General features: G+C 44.6%; 3 protein-coding genes across 7 annotated transcripts; 2 read left to right on the plus strand and 1 right to left on the minus strand.

Moving 5' to 3' along the window:
* Positions 1-695: 695 nt before the first annotated feature.
* LOC112898246 (aminopeptidase M1-B-like) lies at positions 696-7540 on the plus strand. Its single transcript, XM_025966608.1, is given in 19 exon segments — positions 696-905; positions 1017-1162; positions 1611-1711; positions 1905-2006; positions 2009-2117; positions 2248-2401; positions 2492-2596; positions 2691-2807; positions 3196-3309; positions 3794-3976; positions 4885-5179; positions 5398-5519; positions 5632-5729; positions 5912-6089; positions 6163-6277; positions 6374-6441; positions 6766-6843; positions 7177-7254; positions 7352-7540. Coding segments are annotated over 19 exon segments (2562 nt in total).
* Positions 7541-13249: 5709 nt separating this feature from the next.
* LOC112898247 (glutathione S-transferase T3-like) lies at positions 13250-14586 on the plus strand. Its single transcript, XM_025966609.1, has 2 exons — positions 13250-13789; positions 13921-14586. The coding sequence occupies exons 1-2, from the start codon at positions 13250-13252 to the stop codon at positions 14584-14586; spliced, it is 1206 nt and encodes a 401-aa protein (XP_025822394.1).
* A 919-nt stretch (positions 14587-15505) lies between these two features.
* Positions 15506-21245, minus strand: LOC112897588 (serine/threonine-protein phosphatase 2A 65 kDa regulatory subunit A beta isoform-like). Of its 5 annotated transcripts, none has more exons than XM_025965932.1 (5): positions 17679-17735; positions 16654-16746; positions 16108-16247; positions 15970-16036; positions 15506-15882 (listed from the first exon to the last, which is right to left on the minus strand). In XM_025965932.1, exons 1-5 carry the CDS (start codon positions 17718-17720, stop codon positions 15775-15777), a joined length of 450 nt encoding a protein of 149 aa, XP_025821717.1. In that variant the 5' UTR covers positions 17721-17735; the 3' UTR covers positions 15506-15774. The 5 variants fall into 5 exon arrangements, with proteins under 5 accessions (XP_025821717.1, XP_025821716.1, XP_025821714.1 ...); XM_025965931.1 differs by having other exon boundaries at positions 15506-15894; XM_025965929.1 differs by lacking the exons at positions 15506-15882; positions 15970-16036; positions 16108-16247 and adding exons at positions 18849-19139; positions 20866-20959; positions 21104-21245 and having other exon boundaries at positions 17679-18766.
* Between the last annotated feature and the right edge of the window lie 3239 nt (positions 21246-24484).

A 24484-nucleotide genomic window follows, 5' to 3' on the forward strand; every position in this document is an offset into this window, starting at 1 on the left:
CCGGGCCTCGCCGGACACCTCCACTGCCGAGCCTCGGGCCACCTCCGCGCCCCAAGACACCATTGCTGTTGGGGTCGTCTTCCTCCTCCGCCCCAACACCATTTGGGGTCCAATCGAAGATGAGCTCACGCTGTAGACTACTACGGTGCTCCAGAGCTTGAGAGAGAGAGTCCTCCGCGTCGTGGTCTTCCATGGGGGGCGCTAGGATGGAGTGGCGGCTAGGGTTTGAAGGTCAGGGAGAGAGGGGCGCGTGGGGAGGGGAGAAGGGAGCGAGCCAGAGAGAGGGGCGCGTGGGGAGCCAGCCAGGAAGAGGGGCGCGTGGGGAGGGGAGGGGATCCAATGGCAATTGCGGGTAATTTGCTCCTCTTTACCATGGGTAGTGGGTCTTTTGGTAGAAATAAGTTGAAATAAGCTCCACTTGAGTAGCTTATGAGATTGTGGTGTTTTTGGCTCTAGATTATATAATCTGAGCAAATAAGCTGCCTGTTTGTTTCCTTTACAGCTTATTTAAGTTGGTTGGTATAATCTACAGCTTATTTAAGCTCAAACAAACAGGCCCTAAATTAATCCGCAAAAAATCTGAAAAGCGAGGCCTCCCGCCCAAATGACCGATGCGCTTCATGATTGATGAAATTAAAGAGCCGCCAGCCCGCCCCACACCACCGCCAGCGACTCACTACTCGTCGTCGCAGGCAATGGCGGGCTCGCCGGCGCAGTTCCGTGGCCAGGCGCGCCTCCCGCGCTCCGCGGCCCCGCTCCACTACGGCCTCCGCCTCCGCCCGGACCTCGCCGCGTGCACCTTCTCGGGCGCCGCGGCCGTCGACGTCGCGGTGCGCGCGCCCACCCGGTTCCTCGTCCTCAACGCCGCCGAGCTCGACGTCGACCGCGCCTCCATACGCTTCCGGGTAAGCAGGCCGGGGCCGTCCTCGTCTCGTCTTGCTTCGCGCGCAAGGCCGATCCATCGATCGAGTCTCTCTGATGTTGCTGCTACGATGGCATGGGGGTTGGGGTTGCAGGATTTGGTGCCGTCTGAGGTGGTCCAGTTCGAGGAGGACGAGATCCTGGTCATCGGGTTCGACCGGGAGCTGCCTGCCGGCGAGGGCGTGCTAACCATGGAGTTCACCGGGACTCTCAACGATCGGATGAGGGGATTCTACAGGAGGTACGCACTCTGCCTTTTTTACTAGTACAAGTTTTCTTGTGCATGCAAGGTCGGGAATGGATGGACTGACTCCAATTATTTGTAGTTGGCTATGTCTAGGTTTTTAGTTTGAGTTGCGAAAAATTAAATGTGGGTTGGACCCAATCATGCAATACGTGTAAAAATAATTGAAATAAATAATCGGGCTGGGCCAAGCCCGCCCAAAATTTTTTAGTCCGGAAAAACAGGCGCCACGCCCGAAATATGTTGCAAGGTGGGCACGAGACGTGCGGCAACCTAGGCTCGATCCTGGGCTGTTAACACGTAATTCTAAACTGCACTGTAGATCTTGTTTTATATAGGAGTACAGCGTATGAAGAATATTGTAATACCAAATGTGCATGATCTTACTATTTTTCGATATAAAATGGCCACTCATTTTATTGAATTCTGGTTGAATTTTCTTCAGCACATACGTGTACAATGGAGAGTCAAGAAACATGGCGGTTACACAGTTTGAAGCCGCTGATGCACGGCGGTGCTTTCCGTGTTGGGATGAACCTGCATTTAAGTTCATTAACATTCTATTCATATTTTCTAAACAATGTTTCGATACATTACCGAACATGAGAATAAACAAGAGAATTCAGTTTCTAGATATAGCTCAAAACACCCACTAATGCTACTTCTTTAATAGAAATTTTAAAATATATAATTTTCCATCTAAAATCACTTATTAATTATTCTGGTACATGTCTTTTTCAGGCTAAGTTTAAGATAACACTAGAAGTTCCATCTGACCTGGTAGCATTGTCCAGCATGCCAGTGGTTAAGGAGACAGTCAGCGGATCTATCAAGACCGTTTATTGTTAACTTAATTAGGAACCAAAGTTCGTGTGTACACTCAAATTGGCAAGACCAATCAAGGAAAGTTTGCGCTAGATGTTGCTGTGAAGTCACTGGATCTATATAAAGAGTAAGCTTTCAAATTTACATTTTTTACATATTGTGAGTGACCAAACAGGACAGAACCTTTTTTTCAGTAATTCGAATTGTAAATGGATGGGCACTGGGATCAGAACCGCTGATGGCAATTTTCTTTCCAGTTATTTTGCCACTCCTTATCCGCTACCTAAGTTGGATATGATTGCTATTCCGGATTTTGCTACTGGCGCCATGGAGAACTATGGGTTAGTCACTTACCGTGATACAGCTTTGCTATATGATGAGCTATTATCATCAGCATCCAACAAACAACAGGTTAGGGATACAATTGAATCAAATTCATTTATTTCATTGTCTGTTGCATATAGTATCTCTTTTTGCGCCCTTAATATCTTCTTTATTTAGGTAGCAATCACTGTTGCACATGAGTTGGCTCACCAGTGGTTTGGCAATCTTGTGACCATGGAATGGTGGACTCACTTGTGGCTAAATGAGGGTTTTGCTTCCTGGGTAATCAATTCTGCCACCATTATTGAGCAATTATACCAATAACCCATTACTGTGCGACCTTAATTCCTTATGAGTAAGTCCTATGTTTCCACAGGTAAGCTATTTAGCAGTAGATTCTTTGTTTCCTGAGTGGAATAACTGGACGCAATTCCTTGATGAGACGACCTCTGGCCTCACACTGGATGCACTTGCTGAGTCTCATCCTATCGAGGTATTCTTCTTTATTGGCCCATTTCCAGTTGATGAAAATGGTTCCTGTCCAATTTAAACACCTATATCTGCACGCTTTCCTAATAGCAATGGAATTAAGTGTGCAGATATAGGTAACATCTCAGACTAAACCCCAGCTGTCTTTCTCATCTCTCCACTACTGACATCTTCTTCAGTGGTGTTGTTTCATCTCTCGACTGGCAATATCCTGTGTTGTATTCTTCCCAAAGATCTATATCCCATCTGCCACTCGGATGGCTGATGCTTATTATATTGTTATTTTAGAGGAATTGGGCAATGTGTAAATATATTGTCAATTATTGACTTCACAACATTAGCATGTCCATTTGTCTCAGTATTTATTTAAACCAATTGTTCTTTTTGTTCAGGTTGAAGTAAACCATGCCAGTGAAATTGACGCGATTTTTGATTCCATAAGCTATGACAAGGGAGCTTCTGTTATTCGTATGCTACAGAGTTACCTTGGTGCAGAGCGTTTTCAGGTTTGATGCTGTTTCTTCTCCTATGAGTTCTATCATATTATTGTATCTTTGCTAGTTCCAACATTTGATCTTATCCTTTGCTATATATTTCCTTTTATTTATTAACCTGTCAACTACAATGCTACTTATCACCATCTATTCTGTGTTGTGCATCTTAACTAATGGTATCCTAACAAATCTGAAAAACAAATTTCTAAAGGGAATCATAATTATTTACTCTGATGCTAATAATGAACATGTTAAAATTCTTCCTGGTGTACCTTCTTGGCAATAGCTGTGCTAGTTCTATCCTGTTCTTGTATCTTTGCTAGTTTCAACATTGGATCTTATCCTTTGTTATATATTTCCTTTTATTTATTAACCTGTTGACTACAAGGCTACTTGTCACTATCTATTCTGTGTTGTGCATCTTATTAAATCTGTGTTTCTACTTTTATTCTGCTGGTACTGGTACCCACTTTTTTGCAAATATTTACTGTTTCAGAAAGCTTTGGCTTCATATATAAAGAAGTATGCCTACTCAAATGCCAAGACTGAAGACTTATGGGCTGTTCTTGAGGAGGAATCTGGGGAGCCCGTTAAGGATTTGATGACTGCATGGACTAAGCAACAAGGATATCCTGTTATTTATGCAAAACTTAATGGACATGAATTGGAACTTGAACAGGTTTGTTGACATATCTTTAATTTTAACATGTGTCTTCAGTAATATACATGGAGAGCTCAGTATATGTTATGGATATAGCTTGTTTGTTTTCTTTTTCTATTTTGTTTACTATGCCTTAGTTGTTGGTATTTTTTTGTTTTTAGGACCTCTGTTTTCTTGGTAGTAGTTTTTGGGCCATCAAATAGTTTCTTTAGGAGAGAGCATTCAAGCTACCCTAAGCTGAAATTCAGAACAATATTGGCTTCAAACAACAGTATAATGATTAAAGAAAACTGGACCAACCTAGGGGGGATCTAGGCAGTTTTTATAATAAGAATAAATAAGCACCCAAGTTCGCCTTATTATCGATCTTGGTGTGTCTTCAACAATATACATTGAGAGTTCGGTACATTTTTCCATTCCCTTAAGTGGTTGGTGTTGTTGCTGGGACCTCTGTTTTCTTGGTAGTAGTTTTTTGTGCCCGCGCTAGCCTGAGCAGAAATTCACAACAATATTGGTTTCAAACAATAATATAATAATAAAAAAGACCAACATAGGAGGAACTAGGCGGCTTTATAATAAGAAGAAATGGGCACCCAAGTTTGCCACACTATCGATCTTGGGTATCTGGGCATACATCCACACCCTCAACCAACCGAGGCTCAGTTAAAAATAATCTGAAATGGAAGTTAAGTGTTTGCTTCCCTTTCCCTCATTTTTCAGTCATAACTATGTAGAACAGACCGTGAAACCATCAAGGTACATCATGATTCTCAGTCATTTGACCTTGCAATATTTTGTTACCTAGGCATATAAGCTGTGATGTAATGTCCAGAAGGAAGCAATCGTTATGACATCAACTAACAAAATGCATCTGCGATGTTTACATTATACCGAAAGGTTGTTGCTAAATTTTTGTCCCCCAACAGGAACAGTTTCTGTCTGACGGATCGTCTGGTCGTGGCATGTGGATTGTTCCTATAACATCTTGTTTTGGCTCGTACAATGAACAGAAAAAGGTTTTATTGAAAGACAAAACTGATAAGATTCATATTAAAGAATTCACTGCCTCTCAAAGTTCTGACGGAGAGAAGAGTCAAAACATTTGGATCAAATTGAACATTGATCAAACTGGATTCTGTAGGGTGAAGTATGATGATGAACTTGCAGCTGGACTTGTAAATGCCATAAAAGCCAAGAAGCTCTCACTAATGGATAAGATTGGTAAATATCCGTCAAATTTTTGGATCAAATTGAACATTGATCAAACTGGATTCTGTAGGGTGAAGTATGATGATGAACTTGCAGCTGGACTTGTAAATGCCATAAAAGCCAAGAAGCTCTCACTAATGGATAAGATTGGTAAATATCCGTGAAATTTTAGCACTATTGTGTACTTTTTAAAGTTTTTATCCTGACAAGGTGGCGTATTATTCTTGCAGGTATTGTGGAAGACTCATATGCCCTTTCTGTTGCTCGCAAGCAAACACTGACATCATTGCTGCGACTGTTGAATGCTTATCGTGATGAGTCTGATTACACTGTACTTTCACATGTAACATCTGTATGTAAATCTTGCACCTCCAGTAAATTCTTAAACCTTGTATCTCCAATCGATAATGTGGCTTTGGATGTTTCCATTAAGAGTGAAATGCATGCATCCTCATTCTTTCCAGGTATGCTTAAGCATTTCTAAAATATCAGCTGACGCCACCCCTCAGTTGAACAGAGATATCAAACAACTGTTGATCAACCTTCTTCTGCCAGCTGCCATGTATGTCAACAAGCTTCATATTCTACTTGTTTTCACCATCTTTATTTAAGATTGTCCTACTCGTGTCTACCGTGTGCATGTAAACAGGCCGCTAGCGTCGTGTCAATAATTTCTATTACTACAAACATTCTTGCTGCTCCTTTGTGATGGTATTAAAATGCTCTGTATACCTAACATTTCAGAAAATTAGGCTGGGACCCCAAGGATGGCGAGAGCCATCTTGATGTAATGCTTAGATCACTGCTCTTGACTGCCCTGGTCAGACTCGGACATGATGAAACTGTAAACGAAGGAGTTCGGCGTTTCCATATATTCTTTGAAGACCGCAAAACTTCCCTTCTTCCACCAGATACTAGAAAGGTGATAGGCTTGCTGTTTTTCCTTTACATGCCGTTGCAGAACCCTTTGATGTCTAACATGTTACATTCTTCAGGCTGCATACCTTGCTGTGATGAGGACTGTTAGTGCCTCAAACAGATCCGGTTATGATGCCCTCCTCAAAATCTACAGAGAAGCAGCTGAACCACAGGAGAAATCACTTGTCTTAGGTTTGCATACATTTCTTTGACTTCCAGCTTGTACAAGCAACATGGGTTTTTATTATGATGTGGGTTATCCTGAAAATCTTGTCTCTTTTTCTCTAGGCTCCCTGTCTTCATCACCAGATAAAGATATTTTTTTGGAGGCATTGAACTTTATACTTACTGATAAGGTTGACCTCAAACCATTTATTTTTACAGTACCATTATCTTGCAAAATGATTCCAGATAGTTACTGGTTGAAGTATCTTCTTTACAAAACCAATGGGTTGATTGAACCAGTAGGCTTTATGGTCCAACCACTGCCACAAAGATTGGCCTGTTTGAAAAGGTGGTTTTGGGATCCAAATCCTATGGAAAAAGGCGGCTTTGGGATACAAACTTGAACTAAGTCTTATAAATTCCTCCCCTTCCAAACATGACTTATTTTTACAAAACATGGTCTGCACAACTGTATGTACATAATACCTGAATCTAATCTGTTTCTTGTTTATTAGGTACGGAACCAAGATTCATATTATATTCTTGGTGGCATTAGCTTGGAAGGACGTGAAGTTGCATGGGCCTGGCTGAAGGTATGATATAGTTGCAGGACTTCTAAACCAGGTCTTATTGATAATATCCGATAAGATATGCGCATATCTCTGATTCACTTAAAGGTTTGCATCTGCTCTCTTGAGCAATTGGTGTGGCATATCATAAATTGTGTGATGCATCCATTGCTTCCAAAGCAATGTTCTGAATGAACAACCACTTAATATGGTGCATGGTATCCACATGCTGCAGGTTGCATCCATTAGTCCGGTACATTGTAGACTTTAAAGTACCACAGTTGTAGATTTTCTTTTTCAAAACTTCTTATTTTAGCCACTTTAAGTACAAACCTGCTGGTATCTGCCCAATTGTAGAAAAACTGGGATCATGTGTTGAAGACATGGACCACGAGCGAGCTCATATCAGACTTCATCGACTCCATTATTTCACCGGTACACTGGAGAACATTTAGCTTTGTTATTCTCCCCACTACATCACCCATTTAGTAATCTTACCCATTTTTTTAACGTGTGTGTTGTGCATGGTCAGTTCACCTCCGAGGAGAAAGCTTCTGAGGTCTCCGAGTTCTTCGCGGATCGCATCAATCCATCGTTCGAGAGAGTGTTGAAGCAGAGCCTCGAGAGAGTGTGCATCAGTGCAAGGTGGATCGAGACCATCAGGAGCGAGTCCCCCAGCCTTGGTCAGGCAGTGCAGGAGCTGCTGCAGAACCAAGCGTAAACATACGCTCCAAATAGCCGGCCGGCTTCTCCACAGGTCCCTTACTAGCTTTTGGTGAAACCGGTCGCGGTCGGTTAAAATAAAAATAGTTTCAGAAGCTTCAAAACGCCTTCTCTAAAGCTGAAGAAGCCAAAAATAAAGTTGGATTTACTGACTTCTCCTCCCTCTCCAAGTATTAATTATTCCTAAGATTATCCACGTTGTGACTGAGAATCACTTTTGCCAAAAAAAATTAAATATTTTTCAAATGGACTTAAGCTCCATCAATAAAACTAATTCACTATTGAAGTCAAAGCCGGAGTCCTACCAATACAGGCTTAGTGCGATCATCTTAGGGAATCCACACGACAATTGAAAAAGGTTCTTCTGAGCGTGGTTCTAACTTCTGACATTGTATTGTGAGTTGCTTGTAGCGAAAGTTACGCAGCTCTAGTCGCCTCTGGTAACGGCGACATGGCAATGGAGATTGGGCATGGCCACAACAAAGCAGCAAGCGCGGGTGCACCGCAGAGAAGGTTCCGGCCGCAACACACGCATGCGAGGAGCTAGTGTTTGGCTGGCGTTGCCCGTGGAAGCTCATGGATGGGGTGGCATCAGCTTCCATAAACAAGGAGGGCAACTCCATAAAAAATGATTCGTAGAGACGTCCTGTGTTTTTATATAACCCGCTCTTATAAATACAAATGGAGCAGGGTTACTGTAGCAATTCACCCGCATCTGGAAATGTATTTTTAGGGATGGGTGATGGCGTCACCTGTCCCAAAAATGACCACCATTTTTAGGGGTGGGTGACGCCATCACCCGCCCCTACCCTTGAAATGCATTTTTAGGGGCGGATGACGCCACCGGACGCAGGTGATAACATGATTCGGCCCTACAAATAGTCCCACGTAAAAAAAGATTCATATCTTTTTTATATGATCTCGGATAAAGTCAAACTTTATATCAAAATTGTAGAGATTGATGAGACCTACAATTTTATAGTTGATAACATTTTTATTTAAGGTTATTTAATAGTCTAAAAAATTATTATAAATTGTCTAATAGCTATGACTATATAGTATCTCATGCAACTCAAGTCATATTTTGATATTTCCACAATCTTAACCTTTATATACACTGAAATATACTTGATATATTTTTTATCTAAAGTTCATAATAACCATAGTGTAGAAGTTTCACTTGTTTGATTTATTCTGCTATATGTAAAGATTAAAATGAATTTTCGGAATAAAGTAGAAAAATATTTTTGGGGATGGGTGATGGCGTCACCCGCCTCTACAAATCAATTTCAGAGTTAATATAAAAGAATAGCATATAACTCATACAATCATAAGTGACTGTGTACGATGGAGAAGAAAGTACGCGCACGGCTTGAGGTATGGGGTTTGAACCCCGGGTGATGCAAGTGTGCATATTTCATCAAAAAAAATTGCACCTCGATAGTATAGGGGCTTGTGGTGGTGGCTGGTTGGCCGTAATATTTTTTTCTTTTGTTGTTTTTTATTTTTTTTATTTTCTAGAAATTAATTTGTAGGGACGGGTCATGGTATGACCCGCTCCTAAAAGTCGATTTCCAGGGGCGGGTTTCAAGGGCGGACGCACCTGTTCATAAAAATAGCATTAGGTAAAGGCCCGTACAATGCTACGGGCACTTAATTTTTGAATAAAATAAGATAATTTTAAAGAAATATGGTAAGAAGACAATAGATACATTGTCTAAGCCATAAATTTGAGTAGCAAAATATATATTAAAGATAGTGGAAAGAAAGTGTATCCAACAAGCCAAATGTCTTAAACTTCTGATACAATTTTCTAAGAATCATCTAGATAGAGAATGCTATAACAATTCATACTTTCCCATTTGTGAGGCTAATGTAGCGTCTAAGATAATATCGTACAACTTCAGATATGTTGTGCTCATATTGATTTTCCTTGTATGTCAATAGGTATAACAAGAATTTTGTTTGTTGCTTTCAACATATGCAGTTATTGGCAAGCGAGGTGCCGTACAGCTAGGTTGAAACAATTTGGATCCATCGATTTATCCTTCTTTAATGTTTCTTGAATTTTCTCGAGAGTTAAGGCAATCTGGTAAGGCTTGGGGCTTAGCACCCATTCTTTCCTATAAAACAACCACTTCCATTCTAAGTGAGATGAAACAAAACAACTGTTTTATTACTGTTAAGAAAAATTCATATGTAGTGTAGAACAATTGTGGCTTACTTTAAAGCCTCATCATGATCAATTGACATGATATATTCCCAAATTTCGTCCCTTAACTCTTGTTCTCCCAGCGGTATGCTACTGAGTGGAAAGAGCACGTGCTTTCGTCTCTTGCAAGATGAAAGCTAATTTCTGCCTAAAAATCCTATGGTATGATAACATAAAAATTAGTTACACTACTAAAAGCATATGCAAATTTAAATACATACGTAATTTAAATAGAGAGATCTTACTCCAAAGTATTGGCATCAGTCATTGACTTGATGTAGTTTTGAAGCATGGCTATTAGTGTAAAGTACATCTGATTTGTTCCTTTTGCATATTTTGGCAGGCCTATCTATAATTTTAATTTCATCGAAACTCCCTCTCTCACTGTCATCATGCTCAGAATCTAGGCAGCCTTTCCAATTAATTTTAGTCTAAAGTTTTTTATATGATCCTGCCCAGTAGTAATAAGGATTACTGTCAGCTAGCATAAACTCTACATTTCTTTGAGCTGGTTCTGCTGACATGCGCCACACATAATATGCCTTCCCCTCAACAAAGTAAGGGCTCTAAACGATCCACCTCATTATCCTCTATAAGGCTGTCTCCAGCGGTTCGCGGTAAACGGTTCGGTACCCTAAAATCGGAGCATACTGTAGCAAGCGACGACTCCAGCGGTCTTCTCCAAACCGTTCGGTAAAATGGGGGAGGGGGAGAGCATCCCGCACAGAGGGAGCGAGCAGCGCCGTCCTCCATTCGCCTCGCGCTCCAGCGCATCTCCGCCAGCGCCTTCCGCGCGGCCGCGGGAAGAAACTGCCGGGGAGGGGAAAGCGACGGCCGCCGTTGGGTCGCCGGTGGGGGAGGGCCTAGCGGGTGCGGCGGGCCGCGGGCGAGCAGATCTGGAAGAGGGGCGGCGGGGCCAGATCGGCGGGCGTGTCTCGGTCGGCAGCGGCCTTGCGCTGGAGGGCCGCCGGGGGGCGTCTGGGGCCTGCGCACGGGGAGAAGGAAGTCCCGGCCGGCGTCCTCCATCCCCTTCTGCGCGGGCGCAGGAGGAAGCAGCCGAGCGGGGTCCCCGGCGCGCGGCGGATCTGGAGGAGTGCGGCAGTTCGTCCTTCGGGGCCGCGGCGGGAGGGGAAGGCGAGAGTGACTCTGGGCCGTCATCTGCAAAGGGAGGGGGCAGCGGCGAAGAGAGACGAAAGAGGCGGCGGTCGGCACGCGCTCGACGGCGGTTCATCTCCAGATCCGCCGACACCCCGTCTTCCTCGAAGCGGCGCCGGAGGGGAAGGTAAGCTGTTCGATTTCGTTGTTTATTTATTGACTCGAGCAAGCTGCGGGTAGGTTGCTAGCTGGTCGGTATTCAAATCGCCGCCGGCCACCACGGTCGCGGCTGCGGGTTATGGTTGATTCGGGGGTTCTCGGTGCGGGATTGGAAGAGTGGAGGCACGCGGCTCTCATCAGCTGCTTGGGGTTGCTGGTGTGCAGGGTAGGCTAGGTGGCGGATTTCAAGATCGATTTGAGCCGTGTTTGTTTCCTTTCCCCATCTCCTGGTAGTGGATCCTGGTGATTTTGAGCTGGCCGTTCTTCCCCATTTCTTTGCGCACTTGACCCTTCTCGCAAAATTAGGCGCCTCTGGTTTCCTTCTCGATGCCCACATACCGTGATCTGGTTCGACCAAATAGGTGGTCAAGCCTTTCACCATTTTTTTCGTGTTGCTCTTGATGGAAAGGCCACATCGGCTTGTTCCTGGGATTGAAATTCAGACCACGGCCTGGTCAAGACTCATGGGAAATGTAGCCTGTAGGTTATGATTGATCCTTGTACGTGTTTATTCCAGAAGCCAGAACTTTATCCAGAGTTTTCCACGACACATTAAGATACTGTCTGAATTAGAGATCAATTTATATATCATGAATCATATTCTGACCTTTCACTACTTCCCTTGGCCGAGCGCAGGGTTGCCAATTGTTTGCGATGTAGTATATTCTTCCTTTTTCGTGGTGTGTGTTGAGCTTTGGACCCCTGTTCCTTGGCTCAGATGTACTGTAACGACTCCTGTTTCCTCTTAATGAAAAATGTGCTCCGACACAGTCACAAAAAAAGATGTAGCTACTCCATGCATTATACACATGTATGTATGGTGCTGATACTTGCCGCTTCCTTAGTCAAATCTCATCAAGGAATTGTGCATGTCATTTCAAATTATACCTTGCTGTTGGGTCACATGTTTGTGGTCAAGCTATGAATCTTCAGGGGCACATTGGTGAAAGGAATTTGGCACTCATCATGCTGGTGATATCATGATAGCATAAACATAATATCATGCTGACTATACACTGCGTATCTTACTATCTTACATCTGCCCATTGCACTAGCTATTAAGGTTGATCAAGCTTCTTATGTGTTATATGCACTGGTGAATTGCATTGCTTGTTTTTCTAACTTTATTTGTGGCGTGCTATTAATTATCAAAAGTAGATGATTATGTAACTGGGCGCCTATGTTTCAGTTTCAGAAACAGCAGTTGCACCTCAACTTACTTTAACTCTTAACTTTGGCATAGGCATCTGTATATAAATAGTAAAGTAACTATATATTCTTGATTTTGTGGAGTTAAATTCTGTTAGGATTTTTTAGGCTAACGGCAGGGGAGGCCCCTACCCTTTTTTGTATAAAAGGGGAATATACGTACAGGTGGATTACATGAACACTAGGTCCAAAACAGAAAAGCAGAGTACATGTAAAAAATTACTCAGCCAAGCATTTAACAGTAGTAATTATTTTGAATAGGATGAGCAGTTGGTTTGACACTGTGGAGTTACCTGCTTGTTTTCTGATGATTGGGTTATCTTGCATTCCTTTCCCTTTCAGCTAAGCAATTTTTCTATTATGTAGTAGCATTTTTTACGAAATGGTTAAGCTGATTCTTTATAATGCATTAGCAATTTTGCAGTTGTATCTAGGCACTCTTTTAACAATACTTGTGTTGAGCTTGTTGTATCTTTTAGTTTTGCTGTCTTTTTTATGTATTCAGCCTAAAAAGGTAGGTAGGGATCATGCAATAATATTGTTCTAGATGGACAATAATATGGTTCGCAATAGGTACCTTTTTAGATAACCAATAATACTGCATTATGGATAGTTGATGCAGCTGTACCAACAGGCAGATTAGAGTGTGACAGTGTTGGATATTGCCTTAGCCGCTGTCCTGTTGCCTTTTCTTTGCATATTTTTCCCCCTCTTCTTTATTTCATTAATTTCAGAGTGCATCATGTCAAATGTGCTACCCTTCAGTATATTGTTTGCACCACTTACCTTTAGGAAATTTTTGCAAAAACGAGAATTCAGTATGCACATCATATGGCTATGGGTCATACACTTATATTGTAATGATTAAGCAGAACAATGTATTTAAATAGGCTATTTCAACTGAACATTAATCATAAATCTCGTTTGTACTGTAAGTGACACAAGTTTTTGTGCTTTGTGATTTGTAGGGTCATGGACCGCGTGACCAATTACGCCATGCAAGGATGCAGCAACAATGACGAGATAGAGGAGGTTGAAGCTGCTGCCAATGCTGCCTCTCGGCAGCATTGGATGGGATCCTTCCACCCATACGGAATGCCGCCACCAGTACCCCCTTATTTTTACCCTGCTCCACCAACCATGCCGCCTCCAGCAGGACCCCCAATGCAGCAGGTCAGTGAAGGTCCGAGGGTCCGAGGGGGGGACCCCGATGCTGGGAAAAGTGGTCCGAAGGTTAAGCTTCCAAATTTCAATCCCGAAGAAGACGTGAACCTGACAAAGTGGTGGCTAAACATAAGTACTGACCCGGTTGTCAACACCGGGCAGCGGAAAGAAGGGTTTTGGTTACGGATCATGAAAGGGTACAACTCATCTCGAGGGGTTTACCCGGAGAGATCGCAGAAGTCGCTCACGACTCGTTGGGACTACATCAAAGAGTGCTGCACCAAGTTTTCCGAGTTCTACAGTTGCGTTCTGCGTTTGAATCCCAGCGGCATGTCGGACGCAGACAAGGTACTTGACCTGCTTCTCAACTTCTGTACGTTTCACAGATGGACCGTCCTAGGCCTGGATTTTACTTATATACAGATATCCAAATTATACAATTGATACACCTCTTTTTTGTCTATGCTGATCTTGTTCAGACGACGGAGGCAATGGCTCGGTATGCTGCGGCATTGCAGAAGCCTTTCACCCAGATGCACTCCTGGAAGTTGTTGAAGGATGAGCCAAAGTGGGAGGCGTGCATTGGGGCTCACTCCAAGGTACATGTGCTCGACGACGACTCCTCCGATGCAGCAGCTGGCGGTGCCAACGGAGTGGGCGGTGCTGCCGAGTCTGATCCCCCGTCCTCCAGCGGGAGCAAGAGGCCGGCTGGGAGGGATACCACTAAAGCAGCGAGCAAAAAGGCCGCCACATCGTCGTCCTCGTCGGAATACATTTCACAAATGAATGATATGTGGGGCAACAAGCTGTCAATAATAAAGGAGGGTCAGTCTGAGATGGCCACCCACCACGCCACGATGTGTGTGCTGCAGGAGAAGAAGATCACTACGGACAGGGAGCTGCAGGAGAAGAAGATGGCTGCGGAAAGGGAGCTGGAGGAACGTCGTCTGGCGCAGGAGGAACGTCGTCTGGCGCATGAGGATCGTCGGCTGGAGATGGAGCAGAGTCGGGCCGCCAAGGAAGAACGCGCGGAAGAAGAACGTATTCTTAGTATAGATCTCGACAGGTGCTCGCCAGCGCTACGATTGTTCTACAAGCGACAGCAGGATCAGATCCTTGCGAAGTACTCGTTGCCTCCTCCCTGACTGGTATCGCCCTTACCAGCTGATGTTGTCTGTATTATTTGAGAACTTTGTGTACGATTGCGGAACATTGCGTGTATTCCTTATCTTCGAACTATCGTTACATGTTTGAGAACTTTATGTGCTGAGTGTTGTATGAGCAGCGAGAGATATTGTTACATGTTTGAGAACTTTTAGTGCTGCGTGTTGTAAGAACTGCCAAAATTATTGTTTAAATGAACTGTGTGTTGGACTCCATTTAGATTGATGGAAAATATTGCTCTCTGCACATTGTTAACTGTAATGTTAACTTAGGAGTGGTAAGTTGGTCAACGACGAAGAAGAACAGGTGACCCTGCCTTGTTTCAGAGGGTGAAAGAATACTACTGATGGCAACAGACAGATGAGCCTGACATGTTGACCTGTGGTCTTGGCAGCACTAGTAAGTATCGTGCTGCCTGCTAATCAAACGATGTGGTACATGATTAGGCGGGGAATCAAGTGAAGTGAGCCACAACAATGGGTTCTGCAATGGAGATGGCGTGCAGAGTGGGTTCCAACGAGGACGACGACTGAGCTGAGCTCCCCTTCAAAGGTTTGGCACCTTTCTTCACGTCCTTTGCCTTGTTTCTTTCTTCCCTCTCTGGATAAACTGTGCAAATGATAGTTGGAGGCGAGTCCACCTGGAATTTGGATCATACAGTACAGCTCTAGATAGTTGCAAATGATAGTTGGAGGCGAGTCCCAGTCTAAAAGAAAAGCAGTTCAATCTTTTAGAACAAAGAGCGAACGCCCACGGGCTACCGATAAATAACACTAGATTTACGCAATCATTTCCCGTATTTGAATTTAAACTAGCAAATGAATGTAAAATGCAGCAGTTCAACTACTTTCCGGATATAATATTGCAAGTGCAAGGCTCAAGGAAGACACATTGGGCACATTAAATCAGAAACAGAAAGCAAAGCCCAATCTGCATTTTTTTAAAAAAGACAAGTCCAATCTACCTTGTAAACACACATAATAACGACGTGTTGTGTCTTGCTCAATTACAACATCAATAACACAACGAACAAGGGATCGAGACCGTCCATTTATCAGCATGGCAGTCGATCTGTTACTGAGGCTAGAAGGAACTCTTCAATCTAAAGGCCAAATTACAGGCACTCCAAAATTGGACTAAGAAAAATCAAGCTCTAAATATCAGACTAGTTAGCTTGACACCATCATTTGATCGCACGCCTGCAGGGCCTGGTTTGCGTAGTATCTTACATCCACATCAGGGTCCTCGCTGAGCTCAACAAGGCATGGTTTCACAGTCTTCTCCACAACCTGCAGAGTAAGCATTGATGATATTCCCCAATAACATTAATTTCAAATGTATCATCAAAAAACATAGGAACTCACAGATTGATCAAGGATCGGTACAAGCGACTGCAGTACTTTTGCAACATTGAACTTGATGTTAGGAACCCTGAAAATTTAATCCATGTTAGTGAGACCTTGAAAAGATGGGATTTATCCCAGAATGCTCTGGTCACTCACCTGTCCTTTGAGGAATTAATGACAACTGGAAGCAGCTTTTGACAAGTGATTTCTGCACCCATGACAGGGGCCAACAATGAGATAGCTTGCAGAATCGTCATGCGATACAGGTAGTGCGGATTGTTGATCTTTTCCAGCACCTGAAAAATCACACAAGAGAGTTTGTAAGACTGGAAGAAATTCCATGCCATCATAAGAAAGTGAATGCGAATGGCACATATTCCCTATAGTTTGCTATTCATTGCCAGGATAATATGCAGCAGCATGAAATTTGGAGGATGGGCAATTCTTTCAGAGCATACATCGTTACTTTATTTGGCATGACCAAACTTAACTAACATTTGCACACTGAGCTATAATCGAACTTAATTGATATTTACAAAGTTTACAGCACTTGCACATTAACTAATTGGCATCAGTAACATTCACAAGGTAACAAACAAATCAGAGAAAACCTAAGCCAGAGAATTATTGACAATTCTACTGGAATGATAACTTGAGGCATGGAAATGCAAATATCAGGTGTTGAGATAGTAGATAAATAACCTGAGGAATTATATGCTGCATTGCCCACTCTGGACCAAACTCCTCTGCAAGCCGCTTCAAGTTGTTAGCGGCAGCATCTCTGATTGAGAAGACCTGAAATTCAAATGATACAAAACCAGGCAGGCAGGCAGTGTGCAAGCTATTATAAGTTGATAAAAGGTTACAGATGGGAGCACCTTATCACTTCATTGAACCTACAGAATTATGCCCTTTTCTTTTAGGCACGGCTCAAGGTGAATATTGCTTAACTCTACTTATGTGTCTTGTTTGGGAGGAGATATGTTAAGTTCAAGCACATGGAATAGACATTTGTAATACAATCTGAAAAGATATATGAAGCAACCCACTGTGTCAAAGCAATACAGATTTGCCAGGATAAACCTTAAAAAAAAGCTCACTGAGAAACAGCTAAAACTCCAAAACACACACAACATGGGCACAACAGGCCTTGTCCTGCTGCAAGGTGGAGTGGAGTAATGCCACGATTGTTTGCTTCATTTGGATCGGCACCACTGCTGATAAGATACTGTACAATAGCCCGAGATCCCTGACCATGTATTGCAACAAACAGAGGTATTTCACCTGACACGAGCATACGTAAACATTACTTAAGGATGGCCAATGTTTCTCACTGAGACCAATGAAACTGATAAATATTTAGAAGCCTTAGCACGTGGTTAAAGCATATCAAAACAACACCCAAGATGCTATCACATGGTAAGTGCACCATAAGATAAAAAATTAAGAGAGGAACTTTCACCCAAGTTTCTACGTATGTCTCGGCACTAACTAAAAAAATTGTACTTAGCAGATCCATGACTGCATATTCACACACCAGGGGAAACTGGAGGTGCCAATCAAAAGGAGCATTGACAAACCAATCATAGGGAGCAACAGGGATTTCTTTGTTACAGTATTACTAGGCAGTATAAGTAGGCCATTTTATAATTATGTAGTATGAAATCAAGCTTGATATATTCCATAAAACAGTCATAATTGTAAAATTAAAGTCCAGTTGTACATACCTGCTTAGCGCGTGGGGATTGGGGGTCACACATGTGGCACATCGGTCGCACTGGTAACCATCGACCCATGTAGGTTCCAATTATGCACAATTAGATCTGACTGCAGGCGAAAATGGACATCACGATCTCGTAGCCGGTGATGTGCTTGAACAAATGCATGTCGGTCCACCAAGTTCCCCGTTGACAGGTCGACATGCTGCCCGGGATTTTCAAAGCTGGTGTTCGTTGCGCTGTCACCCTCGTCCTCGATGATCATGTTATGCATAATTATGCATGCGGTCATCATATCCCGCACGTCGTCCCTGTCCCATGGATAGGCCGGCCCACGAATCACTGCCCACCGGGCCTGAAGCACACCAAATGCTCTCTCAACATCCTTGCGAGCACCCTCCTGTTTTGCGGCGAAGAGGCGAGTCTTCATCTCCATCGGATGACGGACGGTCTTCACAAATGCGGGCCAGTCTGGGTAGATTCCATCTGCCAGGTAATATCCCATATTGTATGAATGCCCATTGACTGTGAAGTTCACCGGCGTCGAGGTCCCCTGCATGAAGCGGTCAAAGAGACTCGATCTGTGAAGAACGTTGATGTCGTTGCAGCTACCTGGCATTCCAAAGTAAGCGTGCCAAATCCATAGGTTCCTGGACGCCATAGCCTCTAGAATCATAGAAGGTGATTTCCCACGGCCGGTGAACATGCCCTTCCACGATGATGGGCAATTACGCCACGTCCAATGCATGCAGTCTATGCTGCCAAGCATTCCCGGGAATCCCCGTTGTTCACCTTCCTCGACGAGGCGGCGGACATCCTCTTCAGTTGGCGCTCGCAGATAGTATCCACCAAATGCATCGATGACTGCTCGACAGAAATGCTTCAAGGCCTCTTGAGCTGTCGAGGGACCGATACGCACATACTCATCGACCGCATTGGCTGGTAATCCGTAAGCCAGGATGCGAATGGGGGCGATGCACTTCTGCAAGGCAGATATTCCCATAAGGCCTGTGCAGTCCGGACGCTGGATGAAATAAGGATCCACCCTCTGCACCGCGTCGACAATCCGAAGGAACACATGCCGTCGCATACGGAAGCTGCGGAGTCAAAGACAACAAGTATTAGTCCACTCGCCATGAAAACGCAGACAACATTATGTAACACATGCATGCGACGGACCGTTCTCGAAACAGCCGGTCCCCATACACCGGCTGGGGAGCGAAGTAGTCTGCCCATATCCGACGGAAACCATCATGGTGATCACGAGGTACGATTTGGCGAGGCACCCTTTCGCGAGGCAAATGGGGACCCAACATGCACATCGTCATGAGGGTGAAGTCCTCCAGATCGTCTAGCTCCATCTCCATTTCTCGCTGATGTGCTTCTCGCTCCATCTCCGTGTGCTGTAACCACTCGTCGAAGTCCATAGTGCGGGAGGGGCGGCAGAGCTGACTTGAAAATAATGCAATGCTGCAATATTTAAGTAATAAGAACTGATCTATTTGTGTTTAGCTGTCCAAAAACAGAATTCACATCAAGAAAACGCTGTCTAAGAACTTTTGTAACTTTAGGATGTATGTATCCACCAGTTGGATATAGATGCCGGTTTATAACCTTAATTAAAAAATAAAACGATGTCTGAACTATCGCAGTTGATCAGGGAATACATTAACTTATTAAGTCTGTGATTAATAGTAACAACGCACGGCTTGGGTTCTATCGCAAACAAAGGTAATAGTACATCTTAGAACCTACCTACTACTTTTCGTATCTCCCAAGCAGCTAGCCGTACGCTTAGAGCATCTTCAAGAATACCTAAACAATATGAATATAGTCCTAAAAGATAGTTTTGGGATCTTGCCAAAAATTATTCAGAGAAAAAATGCTTCCCACCCAACAGTTCCCAGAAATTGTTCTAAAAACATTTAATAGTTGCCACAACATATATGAAAGTGTCTAGAAACAACACACAGAGAATCTAAGGTGAGATATACCCAAACTATTAAGCAAAGAAGAATCATGCTAATCCATTTCAAAATTTACAAGATCGCATCCAGTACCACCAATCTTGGTTTTTAATTTTACATCTCCGTGCAAATTTCTGGTAAAACCAACTAGAGCACCGGCCAAAATTGTAACTTTGGACACTCCAATTTCAATAACAATAGGGCGGAAGAAATACCTCGTGATGGAACGGAGGAACAATCAGAAAAAATTGAAAGATGACGAGGTCAGAGTGTGGGTAGTGGAGAACTGGAGATAAGCCAGATGGCGAGGAGGATGGAAAGAGAGGCGCAAGTCACGGGCGGGGCGCGGGAGGGCGGGGCGCGGGACGGCGGCGCGCGGGACGGGCGGGGCGCGGGAGGGCGGCGGCGCGCGGGACGGCGGCGAGGCGCGGAGGGGCGGCCGCGCGCGGGACGTCGGCGGGGCGCGGTAGGGCCGGCGGGCGGAGGGGCGCCGGGGGAGGGGCGGCGGGCGGGACGGGCGGCGGCGCGCGGGACGGCGGCGGGGCGCGGGAGGGGCGGCCGCGCGCGGGACGGGCGGCGGGCCGCGGGAGGGCCGGCGGGCGGAGGGGCGCCGGGGGAGGGGCGGCGGCGGGACGGGCGGCGCCGCGCGGGAGGAGGCGCGGCGGGCGGAGGGGCGCGGGAGGAGGGCCGCGGGCGGAGGGGCGCCGGGCGGAGGGGCCGCGGCCGGAGGGGCGCAGGGCGCACGCGGCAGAGGGTGGAGGGGCGCAGGGCGCAGGCGGCAGAGGGCGGAGGGGCGCGGGCTGCTGCGGCAGAGGGGCGCGGGAGGCGGGAGGCGGCGACGGCGCTGGCGGTTGCGGTTGGGGAGAGGGTAGTTGGGAAAAAATAAAAAAAATTGGGATGGTGGGGTATAGAAGATGGAAATAGAGGATGTTGTTGGAGATAAATTTGGTATAGAGAATGAAGTTGAAATGGAGGATGGATATAGAGGATGAGATTTAGGGGATGTCGCTGGAGACAGCCTAATAGCAGCCATTTTCTTACCCTTTTCCAGACAAAATGTGATATTGTAACAATATGATACCTTAGTAAAATAAAATTTTATGTGCAGCAGCAAGAATTGGATATGCATTTAAGCTTTACCTTCTGATCCAAGAAAACAATGTAGAGCCTCTTTCTACCAGGAGCAAACACCTCCACATGGAATTTGTGGAACAATCGGACACACATACCTCGTAGGGTGTAAGGATGCACGTCCTCTAACGTTGCGATGCGTGGCGCCTCAGCTCTCATGTGCTTAGGGACACTGGTCGACTCGTCTCTGTCCTGCCAAACCACCAACCACACATGCACATGAGCAGGGAAGAAAACGTTGCAACACATGCACATGAGCAGAAAGGAATCATATGACGACAACAATAAAACAAGGTATAGCAGGGAAGAAACTTTAAATTGGATAGAGGAGAACACCTCCCGTGCTTACAAACTGCAGGTTCTTGGCTTGTCCTTTCTCTGCCTGAAACTCACATATTTATAGCAGAGGAAGTGAGCTACAGGCAAAAATTGAATTTCCATGGACCAAGGGCGCGCGCGCAAGAGAGAGATAGAGAGGGAGAGGGGGGTGATGCAGCAGGGAGAGAGAGATGATCTGCAGCATATCCACCGGCGCAAGAGAGAGGCAAGCAGTAGGCATCATGGAGCCTGCAGCCTACCGGCCTGGGAAGGGGTGAAATTAGGATGGGATGTGTGGAGAGGAAGGTGCGTCGGGTCAAGGAGGGAAGAGCAGAGGGGGTGCAGAGGACGTAGGGAACAGGATCCATGGCCATAAGCCTTGCTACTGCCGCGACAGCTCAGGACGGGCCCAAGAAGAGATTGCGCGCAAAGGATGCAAAGGGGGGGATCTGCGGGGGAGGATGCAAAGAGATTGCGCGTAGAGGATTTGATGCTGAGCCGGATTTGTTCTCTTCATTTGCTCTCTTAGACTAATCATAATGGGGGTTTCATGGCGAGTTTTATGACATTAATTACTATGACACATCAGCATTTTTAATGATGTGACACTGATTTAATGAGGGAAGAGAAGGAACTAGTTTATCCCCACGACACTCTGCTAACTCGTTTCAAAGACGTTGGAAATGGTGCGAAACGACCACTCTGACCGCCGTTATTTCATGCGGCATCCCGTGCGCCTCCCGCGCTTGCCTCCGGCGCACGCTCTTCCGTGGCGAAATCCCCGCGCGCGCCCTTCCCTCGCGAAATCCGCGCCCTTTCTTCCCTCCCGCCTCTCACCGTGGAGCTCCAAATCTGTCGTTCCAGGTCGCCGAGCCGCGCCGGTGCTCCCCGTCCGTCGCTACCGATCCAGCCCTGTACGCCGTTGTGGTCCGGCCCTGTATGCCGGCGTCTCGTTCTCTTGGCCCGTGCGCTCCCTGCCCATTGTCCGCAGGCTGCCGCCGCCATTTGCGCAGGTCCCTGTCCGCCAGCCGCAGGTCGTCTCTCTCCAGAACCATCGCGATGGAGCCAAGGAAAGAGGTGGAGACAAGCTCAGGACGGCGCCGCTCCTCCGCAGCTGCGAGGCCCCGTGCTGGCGCTTCTGGCCATGACCAGCAGCATGTGCCGGCAACAACATCGCCCCGTTCGCCTCTACTCCAGAGTTGCAAGCAGTGCCTTCTGTAATGCCACATCTGCTGGAGTCACAATATCAGCCACCAAATCCGGCATGGTACTTATGATGAACTCTTCGAATTTTACTTGCTCGTTGATGCTTGGACATGTAGATGGACAAATGACATGTTTGCTTGTTCGGTACTTTGGTCCTGGTGCCGATTAGAACTGAATATCTACAAATGACATGTTTGCTTGTTTGGTCCTGGTTTCAGTTAACGCATACTAGCTGAACTGAAAATCATATTAGTAGTTCAGATTCAGTAGTAGTAACTGAGGCGTCCGTGTATCTATATATTACTTTGGTCCTGGTTTCAGTTAACACAGGCAGCTAGAATCAAAATTGCTTGTCTGATTTTTGAACAGATAGTTATAACGAATATCCACATATTGTTATGTCGGCAGCATGGTGCCGATTAGAACTGAATACTAGCTAGTAGTTCTCATGATCCGTTAGCCATCCAGTACATGGTTGAAGCGACCAATGTGATGTGAATTAGTTCTTTTCTGCATTTCTTTTTTTATGCACTCTGAGTTAGTTCTTTTCTGCATTCCATCTTTTTTTGCTGAACTGGAATTGTAGTGCAAACCCATTTTTTTGTTAACCTAGATGAATATTTGAAGATTGGTGACACAAGTGCACTAGAAGCTTTGAAAAAATTTGTGGAAGGTATTATTGTTGTTTTTGGCAAACGCTATTTGAGGCGTCCTACAGTGGAAGATATTGAACGTTTGCTAAAAGTTGGAGGGAGTAGAGGATTTCCTGGCATGTTGGGGAGCATTGGCTGTATGCACTGGCAATGGGAAAGATGTCCTGTTGGATGGAAGGGTCAATTCACTCGGGGTGATCAAAAAGTACCAACTCTGATTCTTGAAGCTGTGACCTTACATGATCTTTGGATTTGGCATGCATTCTTTGGTGTTGCTGGTTCTAATAATGATATCAATATCCTTCAACAATCATCATTGTTCATCAGAGAACTCCAAGGGCAAACTCCTCGGGTGCAATATACGGTTAATGGGAATCGATACAGCCAAGGTTACTATCTTGCTGATGGAATATACCCGGAATGGCCTATTTTTTTGTTAAGTCAATATCCATGCCTATCGATGAGAAGGATCAAGAATTTGCTAAACATCAAGAAGGTAAAAGAAAGGATATTGAACGAGCATTTGGTGTCCTACAACGTCGATGGTGTATTTTGAAGCGACCAGCTCGTCTACATGATCAAAAACAACTTGAGAACATTATACTAGCTTGCATCATACTTCACAACATGATAGTGGAAGACGGAAAGCAAGAGGATATTGAAGAGAATCTTGATTTGAATGAGGCTGCAAGTTCTACCATTGTCGAAGAACCCGAATTCTCCTTTGGTGAATCCATTCCATTTGAAAGAGTGCTAGAGAATCAAATGGATCTTCAGATCGTTCGGCTCATCTAAAATTAAAGAAGGATTTGGTTGAGCATATTTGGCAAAAATATGGGCGACGTTAAAAGTATCTATCTACTTATAAATATTATATGTAATATATATAAACCTTATCCAAATGAGCTTGCTATCTTTATTTGTCAAACGTTCGTTTCAATTTATGTATGGCAGCACATCGAAAACTATTGTTCTATTGTTTGGCTACAAATATACATACCACACTAGATCAACTAGCATTTAATTACACTGGCTAGCTTTGGAAACAGTGAAATAAAACTCTCCATTGAGGCATAGTGTTTCATTCATCTCCCTAAGCTGATGTGGCATTCTTAGAAATAGGGATATGAAACCCCCCATTGTGGCTTCTTTCTATCTGAGACGCTATAATACTAATCTAAGCATCCAGGGAACTTGCTGAGTATTTTTTTCACAATTATATTCCATGAAGTTGTGTTCTTTCCGGCGATCCATATCTTAAAGGACATGTGAAACAGGTCTTATGTATGTTAAATCCAGAAGATAAGAAACTTTTTTTGAAAAGCAAAGATAAGAAACTTGAGAATGGATTTTTTTTTCTTTGCTTGGGAATTTTGCGATATTGTTTTCATGTTCCAGAGATCCTCGATGTATTACAAACAATGCAGCGGGTATCATGTACAGCCATTCTGGGGCATATCTTTTATAGTACAAAATATTTCATTAACTGTTAGTTTGCTATGTTTAGAAAAGTAAAAAAAGCTCGATATGCAATTACAAA

This window comes from Panicum hallii, chromosome 6, assembly GCF_002211085.1.
Source record: "Panicum hallii strain FIL2 chromosome 6, PHallii_v3.1, whole genome shotgun sequence".
Classification (NCBI taxonomy): Eukaryota; Viridiplantae; Streptophyta; class Magnoliopsida; order Poales; family Poaceae; genus Panicum; species Panicum hallii.

Bases quoted from the DNA above. Each gene is read 5' to 3' on its own strand.
- LOC112898247 (XM_025966609.1), top strand. From the start codon at position 13,250: ATGGACCGCGTGACCAATTACGCCATGCAAGGATGCAGCAACAATGAC. The intron at 13,790-13,920 runs GTACTTGACCTG...GATCTTGTTCAG, and splicing joins GCATGTCGGACGCAGACAAG to ACGACGGAGGCAATGGCTCG.
- LOC112897588 (XM_025965929.1), bottom strand. From the start codon at position 19,096: ATGGACTTCGACGAGTGGTTACAGCACACGGAGATGGAGCGAGAAGCA. The intron at 18,767-18,848 runs GTCCGTCGCATG...TTGACTCCGCAG, and splicing joins GACCGGCTGTTTCGAGAACG to CTTCCGTATGCGACGGCATG.